Source organism: Strongylocentrotus purpuratus, unplaced genomic scaffold (genome assembly GCF_000002235.5).
Source record: "Strongylocentrotus purpuratus isolate Spur 01 unplaced genomic scaffold, Spur_5.0 spur5_scaffold_15, whole genome shotgun sequence".
In the NCBI taxonomy this organism is placed as follows: Eukaryota; Metazoa; Echinodermata; class Echinoidea; order Camarodonta; family Strongylocentrotidae; genus Strongylocentrotus; species Strongylocentrotus purpuratus.
Window position 1 is genome coordinate 30,017,229 of NW_022145600.1, and position 23,584 is coordinate 30,040,812.

Consider the following 23,584-nt stretch of genomic DNA (forward strand, 5'->3'; position numbering starts at 1 on the left):
TAGGTTTGTTTCCTCATGAAAATATGTATTATTTATAATAAACTCAGTTTGGAACCTTCTAGAAGTATAAAAAATCAAATAAAAGATTAGGAGAAGAAGTTTAAAAAAAATCAGAAAATTGCAAAATCAATTTCATCATTCATATTTAACTGTTTTCTTCAAAATTGATATACAGAGAAATTTACACGTTACATCATGGGTTTCCCCTTTTGTGGCCCTAACATCTCTTTCTTTTTTCTTACGAAATGTGCGGTGCGGTACCTTTGACTAATAAGTTTTATATACCTCATTTAAGAAATCCAGCCATCTGATTGGTCGAAATTGGGGTCGTGATTTTAGCCATTCCCTTAAAAAAACTAAAAACGCCAAAACCGTTTAATAGTCCAAGAGTAAAATCCCTCAAAATTCCGGTTACCGGGAAAATAATAAAAATTTGCTGCGGTACCCATTGGTTTACGAGTTTCTAAGATTTTCCGTGATGTTTTAACCAATCTTTACTCAATTAAAGAATAAGGTAAGAATTCTGGGCAGATTTTTGTTTGAATTCGGCATATAAAAGATATATCGACTGCCTTGATATTCGAGGTCTGGCTGTTTTGATATCCGGCCATGATCCCTCGGCGCGCCGCCCACCCAGGCACGCCTCATATCAGGGTAATGGCAGGATCTGCGCGGTTCCCACGACTGACTTTTTTGTGAAAAAAGTTCCACATTCCCCGCCTCATTAGCTCTGTGATTTAATACTATTCAAATAACCGAAACTTAAATTCGGGGTTTTTAAAATCCTTGATAGTGCAATAATGACTACACAGTACGATACCATTGCAACATAAATAAGAAAAAAATATTATGCCACGGAGTAAAGTTTGAAAGAGACTCAACACAGATTTATCTTTAACCATTGACAATGTATTGGTGTCACAAATTTTCGCTAATAAAATCATGATGTCATCGGTTTTCTTTAAGTTTATTCTGTGTCGAATCTATTTATAGAGGCATGCATTATTCGTCAATATCTGTTTATCAAAAATGAATGCTAACACTTTCATCTTGCATACTTAACCAATTATAAAATGGAACGGATACCATGCAAGATACAGGAGTTTTATTATCTCGGAAATACTCTGACCCGGTTCAGACGATTTTACGTTTAATGTTCTTTAGCAAGACATTAATCTTCTTTTGCCACTCCATACCCTCTTAGATTAAAATCATGCTAGGTACAAACATAATTTCAATGTTAGGACGAGGTTATTGTTATCTGTATCTCCCATATTCACATCTTGTTGCATCAACGAATAGAAAAGTAATGACTTATCCTTTGAACTCAATTTTAAGGGGAACCTTTGTTGATGGAAGGCCTCCGCTGTGGAATGCTCAGTTGAAGTGTTTACAAATAATTCTAAAACAAATCTGTTTAATTCGGCATAAAAAAATATGTTTGTATGTTCATATTCTCTTATTTAAGTTGCTCATTTGTTTTTTACGCAGATGATATTTTATTGTTTCGCACAAGTGCGCCTTAATTGACCAACAAATGTCATTATCATCATTATTATTATTTTTATTATAATCATCATCATCATTATCATCATCATAATATAATTTTGAAGAAACATAAATATTTCCATAACAAGTAATGTATTGTTTCCAGACGTCCGTGGGCATTCCTAGGAGGGTATTATCAACCACCTTGTGGGTAATGCTATATCGTTTGCTTTCTTTCTCGAAGCAAAAGAACGAAACGCTTTAACGCAAACATATCTAAATATCTTAAAATCGACTGTTTGCTAATGATAACTCCTCAGCTGCCTGCAATAAGGCCGTTAGTGCGATTGACAAACATGACCTTTACGGCCTTCTCGGAGTGGGGGACGACTCTATCGAACGTCGACAAAAAAATGGAATGTTCACTTTATCATGATCCCTTTAACATAAAAAGGAATAAATTATATTTTATCAGATGGAACAATAATTAAAGATATTGAAGAAGTATTGAAATGTTTTTGTCTTTCAGAACCATGTCTGGGACAACAGGATCACACATGTTTTTACACAAGGCAGGGGGGTTTCTAAAGGTAAGGGATGTCAAGACGTCGTCAAATAGAACTAGTAATTGCATTTTCTTATCACATCAATAAATGCTAAATAATTGATAACCTGAAAGAGAACTATGATAAGAAACAGATGGAAATTAGCTGTTCTTTGTTTTTAACGCAAAGTTAACAAATTAGGTAGGGCTATTTTCAAATAAATACATGTCGAGTCATTTAATGTAATGGAGAGTTAGTATCGTAGCATACTGGGGGTTGTTTCTCGAAACCAACATACGTCTAACTTCTTGGACATCCCATTGAAACGTGTGTTAAACATGCTGTTCTACGTGATGTCCACGAACCTATGACCTAACCTATGACGGTTTCGAGAAACTGGCCCCTGAATTCTAGTATTCTAGTCTGTGAGTTGATTAAAGAAACATTACTTTCACTTTGTATTTAATCCAAGCGTTTTAATGAAAGTTTACAATACAACAAAGGTGATTTGATTGATTTTTGTTACTAGTAAATTTTAAAAATGTTGTGAAATTTAAGCTATTCAATTTTTAATAATTGAAAAGAAAACAAAAGATTTAACAACAAACCTTTCGTGTTTTTTTTTAATCGCTAATGAAAAAGTTATATCAAACGTGTTCGTTGTGATGATGATTAATAAGAACATCAAATCGATAACTTACGCACATTGCAGGACAAAGAACAACTGGTGATCTGCAAGCTAGTTCCACGTGACATTGGGGAGCGTCCAGAGATTCAAATATTCACCGATGGATCCGAAGAACCAAATTCTATTGTCAAAGTGAAGTCCTTTGCAGCCGTGCAAAAGGACGATCTTGTCCCGAAGATCGTCAAGGCAAAGTACGACAACTACATCTGCATCACCGGAAGTGGTAGTGGGACTAAACCTACATACCTACGTACCGATACAAGGTAAGCATAAGACAAATTAGTGAAAAGGTAAAATATATGAGATTTATGGTTAAAATAAGTAAACAAAAGAAGTATACTTTTTGCAAACAATCTAGCACTTGCAGCAGTAATTCTGATTTTAAAAAGAATATAGATTTGTTGGAAAGTATGGTGAGTAATATGAGAAGTTACAGTAGTAGTGATGATTGTCAAGGTAGCAGAGCAAATATTTTATTGTCCCATAAAGGGAGTTAAAACTGAATTATTCAAATTTATTAATTTGAAGAAGAATAATCAACACCCTATGATTAATAGGTTTAGAATACTTACCCCCCCCCCCCAAAAAAAAAAAAAAAATATCGTCATTTGCATCATAAATATTTAAGGAGTTCGAGACTAAGAACGTCATGAAAGAACATGTCCCCAACCGTTCTATTGATTTACGCAGAGAGCAGAGGGACGAGTGGTGCATCCAACTACAGGCCTTGATGTCCATAAAAACCACACCCAATCAACACGCGTACCAGCAATTGCAGCCCTATCGAATGAGAACAAAGACAGATGCTGCTTCCAATAGACCAGCCGCTTCCCGGGCTCGGAGAGGAGCCCCTACCACAGCACCTGGCAGCATGCTTGGGATTTTTCAAGATGAGCTAGTCAAAGTCGTTAAGGTAAGTCCTTCTGTTGTTAATCCTGGAAAAAAAACCGACTGCTGAAGGTGAAGATGCCTTCTGTTTTAGGCAAGAACGTACAAGTGAAGAAATGTTGTAATAATAAATAATTACAGTGCTTATATAGCGCCTAACACTTACTTTGTCAGAAGTCTCTAATCGCTCTACAATAATGCAGCATAATTACCCTGGCTTTAGCAGTGCAGCTGTTACGCGCGCTGCGTTTCAAAGAATAAATTCCTACCAGGTACCCATTTACTTCACCTGGGTGGAGTGTGGCAAATGTAGATCAATGTCTTGCCAAAGGACATTAGTGCAGCGGCGGGACTCGAACCGCGGACCTTGTGATCGACAGTCCGGCGACGTATCCACTCGACCACAACACCTCTACCAAGGCCTAATGTCTTCGATCTGTCGTCTTACCAAAAACCTGAAACTACTTTTGATTGTTACAAAAAATGAAATGTATCTTCCTGATCTTCCCAATCCTTTAAATCAAGAGGGGTATTGACTTTCTTGTTTATCAATATATAATGATTTTACTATTTATTTATTTAGCAATCAATTGATCTGCTTTTGTCGGCAAATTTGGCATATTGTTTATTTTCTCTCTATCATGCTCCTCTTTTCATTCTTTCCTATAGCAGAGGGTCGATCCACCAGAACATGTTGAGGAGACTGAAGAAAGCCAAGTTTGCTGTGGACGTCATCACTTGGAGACTGGGGCGTCACACGACGGTAAATAGCTCAAAAATGTGTAGAGAACAAATTCAGTGATATCGATGGGTTGAAGTCGACTGGTTCAGTCACTTGACTGGGAATACAGAGGGCGCGGGTTCGAGCGCTGAAAATGTATCGTATCTAAATTGCTTCTCCCCATCTAGTGGAGAATGTGCACTATAATAAAAGAATATTAATCCCGTGAATGGTGTAATAATAATACTGTAGTCGCTAAATTGGTTGAATGTAACTGGTAAAGCGCTTTTAAGAAACAATTTGTATGATAAATGAGCCGGTTTCCAGCATATAGGTCCAAATAAATGTAACTTGTGCCTTTTAAAATACACGGACATCTGGTATGTTTCACCAGACGTTGGGTTTGTAGCCAAAACAACAGAGAAAATTACTCTGATCTCTAAATCAAGTTTTATAGCTCTTTTTGTTGACGTTGTTATAGCGCATGAGAAGAAGTGCATGATGATAATAATAAATATTTATTATTTGGACACTTTCATTACCGCACACACAGCCCTTTGTCAACATACATACGAGAACATTCACTACGTTCATAATAAGGATGACTGGCGAAGACAGCAGCAAACCTCCATGCAGGCCCTCAAAAAGAAACAAGAACTGTACCAAGATTTCCATTTGACAAAAATGCTTCAGGTCAGTACCTTTTTTATCATGATTATCGTCAATTCTCTTGACGAGCTTTGTGGGCCTTGTATCAAGAGAGACATATTACATATGCAAATAAACTTAATAAGGGGTTAATAAATCGTCTGCAGCCTGCAATGAGGCCGTTACTGCCATGTGCAGTATGTAGTTGTTACGGCCTTCTTGCAGCTAGGGGACGGATTGAAAAATGGGATGTGTCTTTAGACTGTGTCTAAATTGAAATATTTGCAATTAGATCAAACTTAATGTAATCATATGAGTCACATTGTGCTGATCGTGCAATATGTGATGTCTTGAGTCTCGTCTCATAAAGAGTTGAGATTGATCCTAATCAATCGCAAGTCCTCCGATCAATTGCAAGTTTGCCATCTCCTATCTCTCATGTACATAATTGCGATTAATATCAACTCTTTATAAGACAGGGCCCAGGTGAGCTAAGAAACACGCCATCAACTCTGAAACAATATGACAGCAAAGGCATCTTAAAACAAGCTCAATAAAGGGTGGTGAAAAATGTATGAGAGCACACGGTAATGTTGTCGAACTGACAATATAACCGGTGGTCTTTATCGAAATTCATCTTTCAGGAAAAGCCTGACCCGTTTGAGCACGTGTACGAGATTCCAGAATTTCCCAGGGATCCCTTGCCCGAAAGTGCTAACCGTCTATCCGGCTGTAGTACTTCGTCCGAAGAATCCGAAGGAGGTGCTTCGGTCATGTCAGCTCCTCAGAGTCTGCACAGCTGTAAAGAACCAACAGAGAGCAGTTGGCCACCTAGTCCTACACCGTCGGATGATTCAGAGCCCGAATGTTCTGAGAGAAGCCCTCCAAGCTCACCAACATGTACAAGAGAATTGCCAGGAGGAAGATTTTCACACCAAAAGGAACCCGAGGCTAGTATGTGCCTGAATGAACAGATCTATGAAAATACGACCAGAACTGACTCTAGAACCACAACACCACCACGACCAGCCTCTGTACGGAATGACGCCAATCCCCATGTCCCACTGCGTACATCAAGTATGCCGTCGGTAACGGCTAAGCCAGTCCCTCCGAAGCCACCGAAGAAAAGTCCAGCCAAAAAGTTAGAAACACAATGCAAGTAAGAGCCAAAGGAGATAAAGTTATATTTCAGAATTTACATGGAAAAGGTATTTCTGATTCAGACAATCTGATAAGTCGGTTTCGAAATCAATACGGATACATTGTAGATAATCGAATTAGTTATTTTACTAAGCAGTAAGTTTCGCAGGACATCGATAAGACATAGATCGTGAACGTGTTCAATATGTGAGGTCTAAAGCCTTGAAGATACTTCGTTACTTCCGATTTGAATGAAATGATAATGGTGCTCCATTATTTTGCCACATATATAATTCGAGATTATTTTACAGATAAATAAAAAAGGAATTTTGCATTTCAACTATTTCGTTCGAAAATGTATGTTGTACATGCAGTGCGCAATATTTCTTCTCATGAACTTAATCAACTTTACCATCAATTAATATAAAACCCGAACAATGTATTTCGTATGTTCTGCATTGACGGAAATATAACATCGATCGGAATCTAACTGGCTTAATTACATTGGAGGTTTCCTAGTATAATTACTCATCTAGTTTCATCTTATTTTTTTGTTATAGGAAACTTAAAGGGGAGAAGCTATCAGGAACAGCAACAGTACGTATCGCCAAAACTATCATCGTCCGGTACTTGCCTATGCTATCGCTGAATGAAACCAGAGACAGTATTTTGTAAGTACCTTTATGATTTTTTTTTTTTTTTTTTTTTTGGGGGGGGGGGGTGAGGGGATGGGGATGGGTGGTTGTAGGTGGGGGTCTAATTTTCAGTTTGTCTTTCTTCCTATTCTTGCTTTATTCCCCCTCTCCTTTCAGTTTTATCTCTTGTCGTTTCTTTTGACAGAACTTTGCTTCTACGTCTTTTCACTGAAATTGATTATTTTTCCTTTTTTCACCCATGACAGAGTTATGGATGTTCCTTGCGAACTCAAAGATTACTTCCGGGTAGGTGACCAGTGGTTGAAGGTCAATGATAATATGCTGAAAAACGTCCACTTTGCCCGAGACTGTGTTCGAATGTCAGACAAACCGGAGGTAATATATTATGCTAAATCATTCAACATTTGTTAAGGATGAGAACAAATATAAATGCAATATTTCATATCAATACATCAGTAAGATCATTCGTCAGCACGTTGAATCTTGGTTGAAGGACGTCTGAGAAAATGATACTGACTCATTTGCCTTATCTTTGAATGAATTTGGTGACACTAATTTCTGGCAGGATTGTTATGCAATTTTGTAATGTTAATGAATGAATTTCATGTAATATTCGTGCAAGAATCCTACATTTTATGAATCGAACTTCATATACATTGCATATAGAAAATTACCTAAAAGACACAAATACAACATGGAATCGAACAAAATCAAAAGTCTAAGAAGAACTCGGTGAAGGAAACTTGCGAATCGATGACCTAAAAGACACCCCCCAAAAATGGAATCGAACAAGAAAAAAATTCGAAAGTCTAAGCAGAACTCGGTGAAAGTAACTTGCGGATCGATGCCCTTCTAAGGGCGGAATGATATATAAGGTCTAATGTAACAAAACGTTCTAATGTTTTCTCTTTTGCAGATCGAGATCACGATAAGGAGAATCCCGTTTGGAAGAATCTGTGACTTCCAATGGAATTCAGATAATGTTGAAGAAATAGGGTTGAAACTCATCGGAAACGAGGTAAGATATCGCAGGACTATATTGAGTCTGTTGGCTGAAACATTAGGCCAAATGAGGTAAATACCTAGTACATCTAGTACCCCTCCCACTCTTGTATACCTTTTCCCCCATCTCATGTTTTCAAATTTGATGTTTGTTTCGGTACGCATCGGAAACAAAATGTTATTAACTGCCAAAGGGGTATTATGTCCTGAATCATTTTTGCAAGTACCTTCATTTTAGACATTCAAAGCAGGAACCCAATTTATTCCATTATTATTATCATTAAATTTAAAAGAGGATATGTACTTTCCTACAGGCATGACAGGTCTCGATTTTTAGAATTTTACCGACGTAAATTGTGAATGGTAAGACCGTGCACAAGATCCTCAGAGAAATCTACCTATCTTTGATGTAAACAAAAAAAATCCTCATTTCAGATTGAGCGGGTATTTCAAGAAGGTCTGGCTCATCGCAGAGGATCTCTACAGTCTAACGATATCGCGTGTCTGAACAGTGCGGGCTTGAGATGCAACTGCGTCATCACTGAGGTCAACTTTGACTGCGTCCACCCCGATGCATCTACAGAACAGGTAGGCAGATCTGACAGAATCGTCTCCACTGTACCATTGAGTCACTCCTATATAGTAACATATACAAGAAGTGGAGGATCATAAGAATATGTCGATGAAAGGTTTACTGGGATTCATTTCTGGTGACAAGAAATTAATCCACATTTGCCACTCTTCAACTAAGTGTATATGGGTACCTGGCAATTGGTGGGATAGTAATAACTGTAAGGCCCCCAGGTAGAACAGTATTCATTCTGACATGGCTGCCCTATGTATTAAAATAAGACTCATTTACAGTGAATTACTATTATGATTATTATTATTATTAATGTTGTTTTTATCATTATTTGTTATTATTATTATAATCATTATTATAATCGTGCTGTAAATTCGACAATCAGTATAGCTTAAGCTCAGAAAAAATATTTACATGAGTAAGGTAAAATCCATGGCTTCCCATATAGCTTTCCGTCATAAGGACAGGTTTCAAGAATTCTAGGAAAAGAGTTTCACATTACACATTAGGTCGTTCCTTCATTCGTTACCATTCTGAAAATAATTATACAGCTGCACCGAATACCTCTCTGATGACAATTTTGCGTTTTATGAATCTCTTATATAAGATCACAAAATACCCGCAAACTAAGAACTGACATCAATGAAATCACTTACATGCTACCATTTATAATAATTCCCTGCAAACTTTTACAAATGCAATCGGTGTCTTCAATATTGTACATTATGTAAACTTCACACGCCGGTGAAATGCCCCGCTATAACACATTTGTTAATCCTTATTATGGTTGATTGGTTTGTTTAACCCGACTAAAAACAAAAGCATGTGTATGTTTGTAAGTAAACAACCAGGGAACCGACGGCTTTAAAGGTACTATGTCCCATTTGCAGGCCAAAAAAGTGAAAATGTTAAATTCCAACGGCATTTGAAAGATAATACTAATTTAGAACTTCCCTAAAAAAAAACAGGGGGGGGGGCTTGAAAATGTCTTTAAGTGGGAAAATAACGACTATTAGTTGTCGAATCGACTTAAGAGCTATAGAGCCAGTAAGTAATAATTTGATTTTCAGACCATTGTACCGAATTGATCACTTTAATTTTGGCCATTACAAGAATTAGGTTATTGATGAAGACAAATGCCCATGTACCCTTTACAGCTCGTTTTATGTATATTATTACCAAAGAAGAAAAGAAGCCAGTTAGTCACTCAATAGTGTCTGACAGTGAAGTCTAGCCAGTAAACGGGTTTCCTTGCATAATTTGAATATTAGGACACTGCTAACGTCTAAATTTCACAGATAGGACATACATAACATATTCATAATCCCTGCAAAGTTCTACAGAATTTGGGGTTAGCTGCAAACGGGTCATAGTATCTTTAAGTTGTCTCCGATGGACTTTGTAATAAGGAAAAATGCCTTACCAAAGGTTACTAGCGCATCGGCTTACTTTAGAACCAGGGACCTCCTGATTTACTAGTTCACAGCTCCATAACAAATCCATACCGCGTCCTGTTAGTGAAACTATTTCCCTTTTCCATTGATAGGTATGGGAGATGATTAAGAAGGCAGGCCGCATTGTCATTCTCATCCTCCATCCCGTGGACTTCCGTACCGTTCAGAGGGGCTACGACATCGACGAAAACGACATGTACGAAGATGTGCGATCGTAGGTCATTCTAGCAACATGCCCAATGGAACTACAAAATGGCAATCGCATAATATGACTGGCAAGTAAGATCACTCACTAAAGATCCTCAGAGGAACTACAGGGGGCTAGAACAAGAGTACACCAGCAAAATGCGCAATTACACAAGAACAAGAATTATAGTGACTATTCAATGAATAAACTCGAGAACCTGTCATCTTGGGATTAAACACTGAACAGTCTTTATCAGACCATGGATTTTACTAGCCATGATCAGACGTGATTGTCTCAATCAAACGAGACCCGAATGACAAAAGACAATCATACTCATATTACAGAGAGAAAGACAGCTGACATTCTTGAGGATTAACTGATGGCAGATCAAGTGTTCTCGAGCACTGGCTCAAATCCAATGACCTGAACCTCTTTACCTTCTTATTCAGTATCCCTACTGGCAATTTTTGTATCAAGTACCGTCGAAATCTCGAAGGTACCGTCAGACTAGTTCTGGACTGTTCTCAATTTGTCTTAGCTACGTGCGCGCTCTCTCGCACACAAGCTCTATGTACAAAATAATTACGAAAACATGTTGATTATCAAGCAGTCTCAATATTTGAAGGGAAAGAAAACAATTCGTCCTTGTTTTCACGAAGTGACGGTAGTGAGGCAAATCGTAACGCAAAGTGAATGCAATTTTTTTTCACTACCGTCACTTCGTGAAAACAGCGACGAATTGTAGAAAAGACAATTAAAAAATAATGTTAAATTTTAACAATTTTACCGAGAACTAATCAAAAGTTCACTTTATACATTATAAGTTAAATAACTAGTGTAAATACATGTTAATGTATGTAAATATATATATTTTTTAAATAATATGTAAATAATATGTAAATATTATTATACAGATGTATGCACGTTACATGCGTATTAACACAAAACAACTGAATACACGTGTATTTGCAATATTTTCAATAAGTATGTCTTCGTGAAATTATTGTTTATGTCTTTCCTTTTCCACCACCATGCATGCTATATGTATGTATACAATTATTTAAACTTGCAGCTGAGCAATATCGTTTTGTGTACGCAATTCACGGCACACAACTTAAAAGCGATCATCTCGCTCATTTTCCCTAAAGCCCGCTATACGATCTGACTGCGATCCGGTTTTATAAGAAGTCGCAATAGTATTTGATATAGTACTCAAACATTTACAATTTTAATGACCGAGGTTCTGAATATGCATATGAAAATGAAATAAAAGCTTTGGGTGGTTGCAAACTACATCTTAAGAGAAAAAAATTTGAATCGTAGTGACGTCAGACCAAATCATGCAGTCGTCTTCAATTTGTACCCGATTCGTATTTTATTCTGACATGAAGGCCTAAGTGCACTTAAATTGACATTTTTAGTGTTCATTTCATTATCAAAAACCAAACACAGGAAGATGATTTTTGTTTGAATTTCGATATATAATGTAATTGCAATTTCTTCCAAAATCGCGTCACAGAAAGGTCGTGTACTGAGCGGTGGGCTAATTTTTTTGAGTGAAATGTCTGTGTTAAACTTGAGCAATGATATGATAACGGTTAATTACAGAAACTCAATTTAGGGTGTGATAGATGGCATATTTCGTTATAAATTCTAGTGATAAGTTTTATACGTAATAAATATGAAATAAGTAGATTATTACACATCATTATTACTCACTACCTGGAGATCGGTTCACACAAATGCTACCCATCGGTATTATATATATATATTTTTTTTAGAAATAATAAATGTCTTTTCTTGAGTATTAAAGTGGCATTTCTTAATAATTCTTGCCATGCTTAATATTAGTTGATGTTCAATATCAAATGTATGTTAACTAGTTAGTTCACCATATGTAATGCATACATCTGTGTTGAATTCTAGAAAGGTGATTCCAGGTAGGGGTAAAAACATTATGGCAACATTAATCTATGCAAATAATGGTACCAGAGATTTTCTTTCTTCTTCCATATGAACACAAACATTTTAATGTAAGGTAATATTCGTATTTTTATATTTGAATGTGTGTACAATGTGTGTACAACGTATATATCAATTTATATATGTATATTCATTTGTTTGTAAAAATTATGATTACCCATAAGCCATTTTGTCCCTGAGGGAGGGGGGAGGGGCGAAATTCGGAAATGTAGTTACATACTGTAAGTGGCTTAAAATTTCTGGTTCTAGGACACCTACCCCCTGGACATCCATCCCCGGATAACCACCCCCAGTCAACTACCCCTTGGGCAACCACCCTCTAAGACGACTACCCCAAGACAACTACCCCCTAGGAAAACTACCCCCTAGGACAACTACCCTCTAGGAAAACTACCCCCGGGACGACTATCCTAGGGGGTAGTTGTCTTGGGGTAGTTGTCCGAGGTAGTTGTCCTAGGGAGTAGTTGTTCGGGGGTAGTTGTCCTAGGGGGTAGTTGTTTGGGGGTAGTTGTCCGGGGGTAGTTGTCTTGAGGGCAGTCGTCCTAGAGGATGGTTGCCCTTGGGGTAGTTGTCCTAGGGGTAGTTGACTTGGGTGGCTTTTCGGGGGTAGACGTTCCGGAGGTAGGTGTCCGGATACGAAAATTTCTTTCAATAAAATTATGTATATATTTATACATATGAATTTATGTATGCATACAAACATGTGCATTCTTCTGTTTCTGTGCCGGTGAATGAAACGTTTATTTTTGTACTTACTTTTCAAACGATGATGCGTTGCAAAATAAAGTGAGCTCATTATCTATATGTATATATATATATATATATATATATATTTTTTTTTTTCTCCATATTTTTCCCTCCACAGGGATTTTATTGATTTTCATTTGAAAACATACAAAAATATATATTCAAGGTAATTTACATAATAACATGAATAAAATAAAATTGGCTTTTCAAGATACAAGTATTGTTGAGCTGTTGAGTTAACAGAAAACTAACAAATCAATAATTCATTTCTAACACTCATGGAAAGAAAAACAAATACAGAAAAAATATCGTTTTAAGTAAACAAATTCCTGAATTGAAACCATTTTCTTGTGAATTTATTATTTCTACAATTCGAATTTGCAATATATTTTTCGTTTTTGAAGTAATTTATAATCGAAACTCTAATACTATCAAAGTCGGGCAATTGTTTCTTTATTTTGCAAGTATACACCATCTGTCGCACCACAATCAGTATACAATTCAATGCATAATTATTTGAACCTTTTAAACCAAATAATTTATCTTGTAATGAAAATGTTAATTTATTTCCGGTTCCAGTATTAATCCAGTGTTCTAACCTACCCCAAATATTTTTAACATGCGTACAATCACATAGCAAATGTATAACTGTTTCAATCTGTTCATTACAAAATGTACATTCTTTTCTTGGGACTAAATTCATTTTAAATAGTAGATCGTTCGTATATAATATGCGTTGCAAGACTTTAAACTGAAACCATCGTAAGCCCACATCAATGGTACAATTAAATCCAATAGAACAATATGTTTCCCAACTCTTATCATTCAGGTCAAAAATGCATTTCCATTTAAGAAAACTTTTACATAGTACTTTTCTTCTCTTTAATAATATTGCATAGATATGTGAACATCCTTCAATACGTTTCATAACAAATGCCATTGTATCTGGGAAAAGAGGTTGTGGCACCTTGTTAAAAATAGTACAATTGTTAAACCCTTGTCTAATTGCATCGCATAATCCACGATAAAAAAGAAAATTTATTTGAATATTATACTTTTCTTGAAAGTGTTCCAGAGAGAAAAAATCACCATTTGTGTCTAAAATATCGTTAACAAAACGAACTCCCTTTTGACACAATTTTTTATTATATATTGAGCTATTGCCTATTTTAATGTAATCATTATTCCATAAGGGTTGGCAAGAAATGTTATCATGATGCATGGACAAGAGCGTACTATAAGCCATGAACATTTCTTTCCAAAAAAGGTTCTTTGTTTTACCTGCCAGTTCCCGAAAATAATTGTTTCCCATATATAATTTTAAATCTTGCCGTTCAGGCAAGAAAGATTGCAAAAAACAGAGGATATTGCTATCTATTGAGCCAATTACTAATCTCTTAATCCAGGAAATTTTTAATGATTGGCAATGTGTGTATATATCTATCATTTTAACCCCTCCGTCTGAGTAACTTTGTGACACTTGATTTCTACTTATTTTATCAGGTTTCTCCCCCCATATAAATCTATAAAAGTGAGCATTTATATCTTTCAAAATATTTTCACCAGGATTAGGGAGGGACAAAAAAAGGTAGTTTAATTTGGATACCAACAATGACTTGACGACAGTGATTCTTCCAAGAACAGTTAAGTATCGTCTCAACCACGATGTCATTTGACTTTTTATTTCTTTAAATTTTTCATTATAATTGTGAATTATCAATTTGGGCAAATCCGTACAAAAGTCTATACCTAAATATCTGAAATAATCATCAAAAACCCAATTTAGATTTCTATCCAAAAGAACACCATCTTTCTTGTTTTTAAATCCTCCAATCCAAATCGCATGTGTCTTCTGTATATTAACTTTTAAACCAGACATTGCATTATATTTATCTAAAATGTTTAATGCACTGTTTAATTCCATTACTGATCCATTCAATGTTAGAAGAGTATCATCTGCATATTGAATTATTTTAAGTTGTCTACCAGGTAAGCTCAAACCAACAATGGAATCGGAATTTCTAAACAAGAGACCTAGTATTTCGGCGCATAATAGAAAGATAAGAGCTGACATGGGATCTCCTTGACGACAACCTCGCTCTATTGAAAATCTTGGAGACAGGTGTCCATTGATTAATACACAGGATTGAGCATTTTCATAGAATACATTAACCCATTTTACAATAGAGGGACCAAACTTAAAAAAGTGCAATACTTTTCTAATAAAATCATGAGAAATAGAATCAAATGCTTTTTCAAAATCTATAAGCAGCAATAAACCAGGAATGTCATTGATATCAGTATACAATAATAAATCATATAACAAACGGATATTCTCTCCAATGAAGCGCCCTGACATAAAGCCTTTCTGGTTTTCATGTATAAGAAAAGGAAGTACGTTCTTTAATCTGTTTGCTATACAAGAGGAACCTAATTTATACACCACGTTCAATAAAGATATGGGTCTCCAATTTTTCAAATAATGTCTATCTTTTTTTCCTTTGGGAATTAAAGTGATGACTCCTAACTTCTGTGTATAGGACATTCCGGATGAATATGCAGAGTTCAAATATCTCACTAAAAATATGTGTAATTCTTTCCAAAAATGTTTGAAAAATTCGACGGTGTATCCATCTAGACCAGGTGATTTATTATTTTTCATATTTATAAGTGCTTGATGAACTTCATCGATGGAGAGTTCTCCTTCGAGCTTCTGTGACATTGACGCAGTTCATTTACTTATATCTGGATCATTTAATATTTTATTTAAGTCTACATCAACAACAGCATTATTTTTATACAATTTAGAGTAGAATAATACAACTTCTGATATAATATCATCATGCGATGTTATCTCCTTGTTTTCAGTAGTGACCAATTTGCATATACGTTTATTCACAGCATTTCTTTTTTCTAAATTCAAAAAATATTTTGATGGTTTCTCGCCATATTCCATCCATTTAATTTTAGACCTCATCTTTATTCCTTCCATTTTTTCTTTTCTTAGTGATTCTAACTGAACTTTCTTTTCATTTAATATGACTAAAGCTCTATTTTTGTCTGTTTTTGATATCAATGCCTTCTCCAAAGCTATAATTTCTTTCTCTAAATCATATTCTAAATTTACCAATCTTTTTTTCTTTCTGGCTGAGTATAAAATTGTTTCACCTCTAATTATGGTCAACAACGTATCAAAAAATAACTGATCATTTACAGTAAATTCATATTGTGTATCTTGTCCTTCTACCTCAAATCTATTTACATTGTTATTATATGGGACAGAATAGGTCTCAATCGTTTGTTGAATGACATCTTTAATTTTTTCCACATAACTATCATCCCTTAACAACGAATTATTGAATTTCCAGTAACCTCGACCTACCATACAATGATTTAAATTCAAAGATAGCTTGACCAGGGAATGATCGGATCTGTACCCAGGTAAAATTTCTATTTTATTAACGAGTGACAGTAGTTCAGTGGAGACCAAAAAATAATCCAATCTAGCCGCCTTAAAGGGAGTAGGTTGCCGCCATGTAAACATTTTTTCCAGGACATGTAATTCTCTCCATGAGTCTATCAAATCTAGATCATTCTTCATTTGATCGACTTTTTTCTTGGCATTAGGATTATTAAGGCGAATATAATTATATGTATCTTTATCAAAATCTTGAACCAAGTTCCAATCTCCGCATAAAATTGTTAATGGATTATCAAAATCCAAAGCAAGTCTTTCAATATCTGCATAAAAACTAACACTATCGTGATTAGGACCATACAAGGATATTAATGTTATGTCATAGCTATATATCTGTAGGTCTAACGCAACAAAATTCCCTTCTTTTGATCGCTCAATCTTATTTACATTAAATTGCACCCCTTCCCCAAACAAAATAGCAACACCTCTGGCATTTGACGCTTTATGGCTGAAAAAACAATTATCTCCCCAAAATCGTTTTATAGAAGCTTCTTCCTCAGCTACAAAATGTGTATCTTGCAAGCAACATATTTGGAACTTTTTTAACTTAACAAATTCTAAAACATCATTTCTTTTTTCGCTATTTCCCAAACCTCGACAGTTCAAAGAAATTATATTGAAACTAGCCATTGAATATTAACTTTACCTCGGTACTATGAAAATCAAATCCTGTGGAGTTTTTCTTTTGTAACATCAAACAAATAACACTGACAGCACTAAGCACTAGTCCACCGAAACAGCTTACACTGCAACACCTATAACAATTACAGCGATGTCTAGCACAAACGAAACTACAAAACAAAAACACATATGTCTCTGATAGCGAGACAAGACGCAATACTAAGAAAGCCACAGGTGACCACATATTTGCTGTGGATCCCCGAAACCCCACCAATCCAACTAAGAGGGAAAATGTATCAAACGTTTCCCCCTTGAAAAGAAGGCACATCGGCTTAAAATAATCACACACAATCCTGCTTATTGTATGATAACTTTTGTTATGTCCGGGAAATGTATACACTTAATTATTTTACATATTTACAAATGTGCGACCTCCTATGATTCACACGGGTAACCTAAACACAAACTCCCCTTTCACAGAAGAGGCCAAATATAATAAAACGATCGATAGCTTGACCGTAGTACTTTTGCGGAAACGACTAGCCCTTGATCATAGTCTTAATTCGTATCATACATGTATATACATTGCTATATAATATTTCTTTAACCTGGCTTTGGATAACAAGATATAAAAACAAAGATAATTAAAATATTAACCTCCATATTCGGATTTATAATGATTATCAACGTATTTAAAATTATACAGTGGAACTGCTTCCGAGAATTAAAGAACAAGAAAACTGTATGATCTCTTGCCTTTCATAAGTCTCACATCAATATTCTGATATCTTCAAAAAAGAATTAATCTGTGTAGAACACGTTCCTTTCATATGATTAAAACTATTGATTAAATAACGTCGTCTCTTTGAAAGAGACAGCATTTTTTTAAATTTTTAATAAGAATCAATTTCTCTTCGTACCTTTTTCGGAGGTACAAGAGAACAGAACATTCAGCTTCGTTCAAGAAGATTTGTCATTTTTCTCATATGCATCCATAATAACAAGGAAAAAGATCATTAAAAATGCTCTTATATCTATTCTTATTACATGTAAATCTTTAGCAGATTATGTAACAGACATATACTAGTACTCAACATCATTTTTTAGGCATCCATCCAATAGGTACACCAATAAGTACTAAACACATAAGTTGTATATTATATATATATATATAACACGAGCAAATGATGGGTACTCTTTTATGATCTTGATCTATGTCATAGAAGTTGCTGATTGTTTTACTTTACCCTGATATATTGATTACATTAGAAAATCAAAGATATATCAAATTTAAACACTCACATTCAGATTTGCAATACTTGCTACCTTATTCGAAATTTTATAGTATTACTGGTGCTTCACAGCATAAAGAGAAATCAATTTATATGATCTCATATCTTTCCAAAATATATATATATATTATCACTTAACAAAAAGAATAGTGCTGTATCGATACACATCGCTTTTTTTTTTACGAAAGAGCCAATTCAATACATTAAATGAATAAAGTCATTTCTTTCAGCACTGACAAACAAGCAATTCAGTATTTACTTTTAAAATGAAAAAAAATAAAAATCCAGAGAATTCAAATTCTTGACAGTCATTTTGTATAGTATTCTCAAATAAGGACAATGTATTATTCATTTATCCAGTGCCGTGGGTGCTTGTCTGCTTGACATTAAATGCTGAGTCGTCCTATAAGATTCGATTGAAGTTCACCGCCTCACAAGTCATAGGTACTCGAAATCTCGTTCATATTTATAACAGGAAACAAACAAAAAACCGCACAAAACCGATTCAGTGTATACACAGCATTAATATTCACTTCTTATGTACTCGTCTCCAGGTATTTCGAACTGGCATACATTATGTAGAACAAACATTCACACCTGTCTATTTTCTTTTCTGAGGAAGACTTATTCCGATTTATTTTCTCCGAAGGCAAAAACAAGAAGAAAAAGAAAACAAAAATCGGTCCTTAGCCTCCTGACATAATTATGGCTCATGTAAGTCCTCATTTCAGGACAGTTTCCTTAATCTTACAATGTCGAAATGTAAGGTGTTTTCGTTTCTTCAGTGAATTCTGTTTGACATATGCTTAAAGCATTTTTTTTTTTACTTTAATCAACCACTTGCCTCCATGCCATTGCTGTTCCCTTTTCTCTACTTTCTAGTCGCAACTTGGTGCCCACCAGCCGGATTCTGGTCGATTTATGATCATTTCGTCTGATTTGATATGCTGTTTTCTCTAACAAGAACCGCTCTTTCTTTAACTTTGCAGGTAGATCAGTAACTATTCTAAACGCTGGGCGAGCAGGGCGGGGTGCTCCTTGATTCCTCGTTGTATCCGGTTTTTGCAACTTCTGGTATGCTGACAAGACCGCGTCGCGATCAGGCGTGATGGCAAACCGAACTATGATGGGATCAGGTGTAGGCATCCTTTGCTCCTCTCCTTGAACGTGCTGAAACGGCCGTCGGGGAAGTCGATGTGTATTCACAATTATGACGTTTTGAGCTTCCTCATGTGTAAACCCAATCTCCTCAAAGCTCTTCCGAACAACATTAGCCACACATTCATCGTTGCTTTTTGCGACGCCGTACATTAACAAATTCATCTTCCTGTCATGAATCTCCATAGCAAGCATAATCTCTCTCAACTCACTTTCAGATTCTTTCCTTTTTTCCTCCATTTTAGGCAAAGTGACATTTTCTATGGTTGTCAGCCTTGCTGCTGTGTCCGTGGCCGCAGTTTCCATATCGGCTAGCGTCTTACGGATTTCTGCTATCTCACTCTTCATTGATGTTACATTCAAATTAACACTATCAAGTTTCTCTATAATTTTGTTAATAGATTCAAGGAATTCAGTGCGACTAACAGACTCACCATTCGACGCCATAATGTCGTTCTTAACAGGGCGTGAGCTTTGTTCTGTGATTTGGGTTGCTGGTTTCTGTGCGGCACCGCTGCTAGGTTGGGAAGATGTTAAATCTCGTTTTCCGTGTTTTTGACGAAGAGAATAAGGCTCCCTTTCCAATGGTTTTTTGTTTCGACGGTTGCTCATGCTAATTCTGATATTTCCGGGTGTAAAACATCACGGATCGATGAGGTTTCGACGGATTTTATCAGCAAGTTTTAAGCGGCACAACCTGTAGCTTTCATAGCGTGACGTCACCTATGTATATATATATATATTTGTTATGTTCGTATTTTGTTTAGACGTCTTGCCTTTTACAGTTAATATCGATATAAAGAAAACAGACAGAGAGAAAGGGGATGAGGGATAGGCAAAAACAGCCACGGTGACAGAAAGAGCAAAAGAGGGTCTATGGAAGCAATAATATTATTACAAGAATAGAGATGTTGAGCATGATGAGAGAAAGGAGCGAAAGAAGGAGAGATGTAGTGAGAGGTGGATCGTAAGAACGGAAGATCAACAAAATAGCACATGGTGCTATTTTGTTGAATTCGTTTTTTTTTAGTATGCATAGGCTTATATTTATATGCATATATATGCCGCAAGCTTTTAATGGTATTGCAAATGTGCCACAGTCATATAAAAGTATAGCTTTCGCTTTGCGAACTTTTCGTGACTTCGTATTCCAGTTGAAAGAACATCATGATAATATAATAACACAATGATTTTAGGAAGATGCATATCTATAAGGGCTCTATTTGAAACTCATATTATTTGGACAGAATATAATAATCCAAAGTTGAGAACTCTAAGAGGCTGTTCACACCGGCAGAGAAAGCGCGTGCTAGACCGCGCTATCTCTGCGGTTTGGAAGGTACAACGTCGTTTCGGTCCGCCCAACAGCGAGCCACGGCGAGCCAACACTGGAGCACCTCTTGGGGGTGGTCCACGAGAGATAGCGCGGGCTAGCGCGCGCTAGAAAAAAGGGGGTGCTACGATAGACCGCGCTATCTCATTGCGGTGTGAACACCCTCTAAGAGTTACCCAATGAGGGATAAATATTTTTTTGAAAGGTGTGAAAGTTAAGAAAGTTTAAAATCTATTTCTTATCAGTAAAAATATTTTTTTTCCTTCTAACGTCAAGATAGAAAATGTGAAATATGTATAGGCTCATTGTCAAAGGCAAAGTAGTAGGGGGCTGTCTTCTCTTGCAAATTTATAAGAAATATAGTTTCTAAATTTGGCGAGCGAGCAACAATTTTGAGGCATCATTTTTTAATAGTGGAAATGTATGTTTCATTGTACCACCTCGTTCACCATATGTTAGGTGACGGTTTCTTGGATTTAATTTTAATATTTTTGGGAGAGGGCTGACCCCCTCCCCTCGCCCCCTGCACCGACCTCATAACTTAAAACCCAGATTCATTACACAGAAATGAAGAGATTTACATTTACAAATGGTTACCTATATTATTACATCCTGGATAGGGTTTCGTTGATTTTTTTTGTCTCCTGTATTTGGAACTCTCTGTCAGATCCAGTTAGAGATAAGCCCACATAATACAGTGTTAGTAGAGGTTTAAAAAGAATTTAATACAAAAATATATGTCTCCTACAGGTTAAATTTCCGGGATATGGGTATACCTTTCACATTTCATCTGTTTCACACTCTCTCTCTTCTTCTAATTTCTGTATTGTGCAGCTTTGTTTTTGTCTTGTTTTGTCCTGTCATGTCTTGTTTATCTTGTCCTGTTATGAATTGTTTGTCATGTCTTGTCTTATCTTATTATGCCAGTCTCCTGTCCTTGTGTCCCGTTTTGTAATTCTGTTCATTTTGTATATTTAACACACATTAAAATGATTTATGAAAATAATGTTCATAGTATTCTTGGGAACCTACAAAAACAAACTATTCTTTCCAGTAGGTTCCTGTTTCATTTCATAATTTTGAACTCGATTCCCCCCTCCCTCCCTGGCCCATCACTTTTTTGAAAAATTATGTTGAAGGAAAATAAAAAGAAAGGAAGAAAGGGGCTCTAAGGTGGGTCTCTAGATGCTCATCTGACCGTAATTAAATGCCATGGACCCCACCAAGGGCCCCAAGGCGGGCTCCTGGATGTTCATTGGGTTTTTACAGACGTGTATCAATCACATATGATTATTTAAGTCTGGGGTCCGACCTTTAAACGTCACCATCCGAAAGACGTGACTCAGTTTCGAACCTGCGTCCTCGGCAGAATCCGTTTTTAACTTACACTTTTAGCTGGATTACAAAAAGTCATCGTGCCCTGTTGCCCTGCATGCATTTAACCATTGCTTGACCTGGGCGTAATTTTAATTCGATATGCGCATACATGTTTTTAATATTGAATGAAGCGATAATTTAACCAAATGTGGCATTCCGGTACAGTCAAGTGAGCTCTACTGCACGATTTTTAAAAGATCTATTAATTGTTAAGTGTTTGACAGCACAAAGTAACCTGCTTTGGAATGACTGTACATCATTGGTCGGCTTATAGATAGGCCTACATGCAATTTACGATTATTTTGTATTAATATCGGGAGGCTTGTAACAAAAGCTATTATACAAATACACAATGTCACTCGAGGATCTAGTTGAAACTATTCGCATTGAAGGAACATGATGTTATTGAGCTGAATTTTACCAGTTTTTTTTTTTTTTTTTTGGGGGGGGGGGAAATGAATAGTATTTTGAACTTTTCAAGACGTCAGCAATACAAAATGAACTATTGCGATGTATTCGGCAGGAAACGTCTTTTATAGTAAAACTATTCCTTTTTCTTGTTGTGTACACTCCTAATGCAACAATCTTACGATAAGGGATATAATAGCATGTATATATTTTTTAAAAAATGATCAAAATGGAGGTTTCTGCATAAACAGGCCTAGTAATAATAATAATGATAATAATGAGATTTGTAACGCACCGAATCCACTTGAAATAAATTGCTCAAGGCGCACTGAAACAAGAACAAAACCAAAAAGAGATCATGTAAAAGAATCTGCAATACAAACAAATGAACAGAAGTTAGATACAAAAATATCATGACAATTTCAACTGAAAAAGAGAATCTAACAGCAAAGGCCCTGCACGAGCAAAGATAATTCCCCCACCTATTATTAAGCTTAATCCGGAAGTCTAAGAGCGGAAATAGGGACTTTTAGATTTACACGACGAGAACGTGGACCGCCACGTGTGATATCCTTTTAAGGTAATTTGACGTCCTTTTAAGGCACTGCCGGGCACGGCCCAGTGCCTTAACACACACGCGGCAGTCCACGCTCTCGTCGTGTAAATCTAAAAGTCCCTAATATCTTACTAATGCCCTCACTGCTGTGTATTATTTGTATATTATTACACCCTGTTTTACGACCAAAGAGGTCATTACAAGAAAAAATGAATTTATTGATTCATCTGTCTTTTAAAAAGATCCTTCTTCCATCGGTTTAAGACTAACAAATGACAAGTCACAACAGAATATACATAACGATTATAAATAACATTTTGGACCTGAGACCTTTCCAGACCTCAGAAAGTGCAATGACGTAAACAAATCACCCTGGTCTTGTACTGAAAGGACATAATATAGGAGCATAATTATATTTTGTGAGCAACCTAGGTCTTTCGCTTAGGTTTTGTTATTCTCGTTCAGCTAATTTCTGTATCGGCGACACGTTCGCTTTTATTTACTTAGCAGATCCAGAGTTATTGAAAGAAATCGGAACATGCTATGAAAAGAGGTTGGGACTTTTTCTTCCTAATTTTGCAATATTTCGCAATATTTAGTACAATTGAGACTTTTGTATTCATCTGAACGT

General features: G+C 36.0%; 1 protein-coding gene across 1 annotated transcript; it reads left to right on the forward strand.

The window, feature by feature from the left end:
* The first annotated feature begins 2,021 nt into the window (after positions 1–2,021).
* LOC105442180 lies at positions 2,022–10,623 on the forward strand. The gene is made up of 11 exons (XM_030986049.1): positions 2,022–2,078; positions 2,746–2,984; positions 3,412–3,634; positions 4,279–4,372; positions 4,884–5,023; positions 5,623–6,137; positions 6,679–6,789; positions 7,020–7,149; positions 7,691–7,792; positions 8,212–8,364; positions 9,906–10,623. The coding sequence occupies exons 1-11, from the start codon at positions 2,022–2,024 to the stop codon at positions 10,029–10,031; spliced, it is 1,890 nt and encodes a 629-aa protein (XP_030841909.1). The 3' UTR covers positions 10,032–10,623.
* The last annotated feature ends 12,961 nt before the right edge of the window (positions 10,624–23,584 follow it).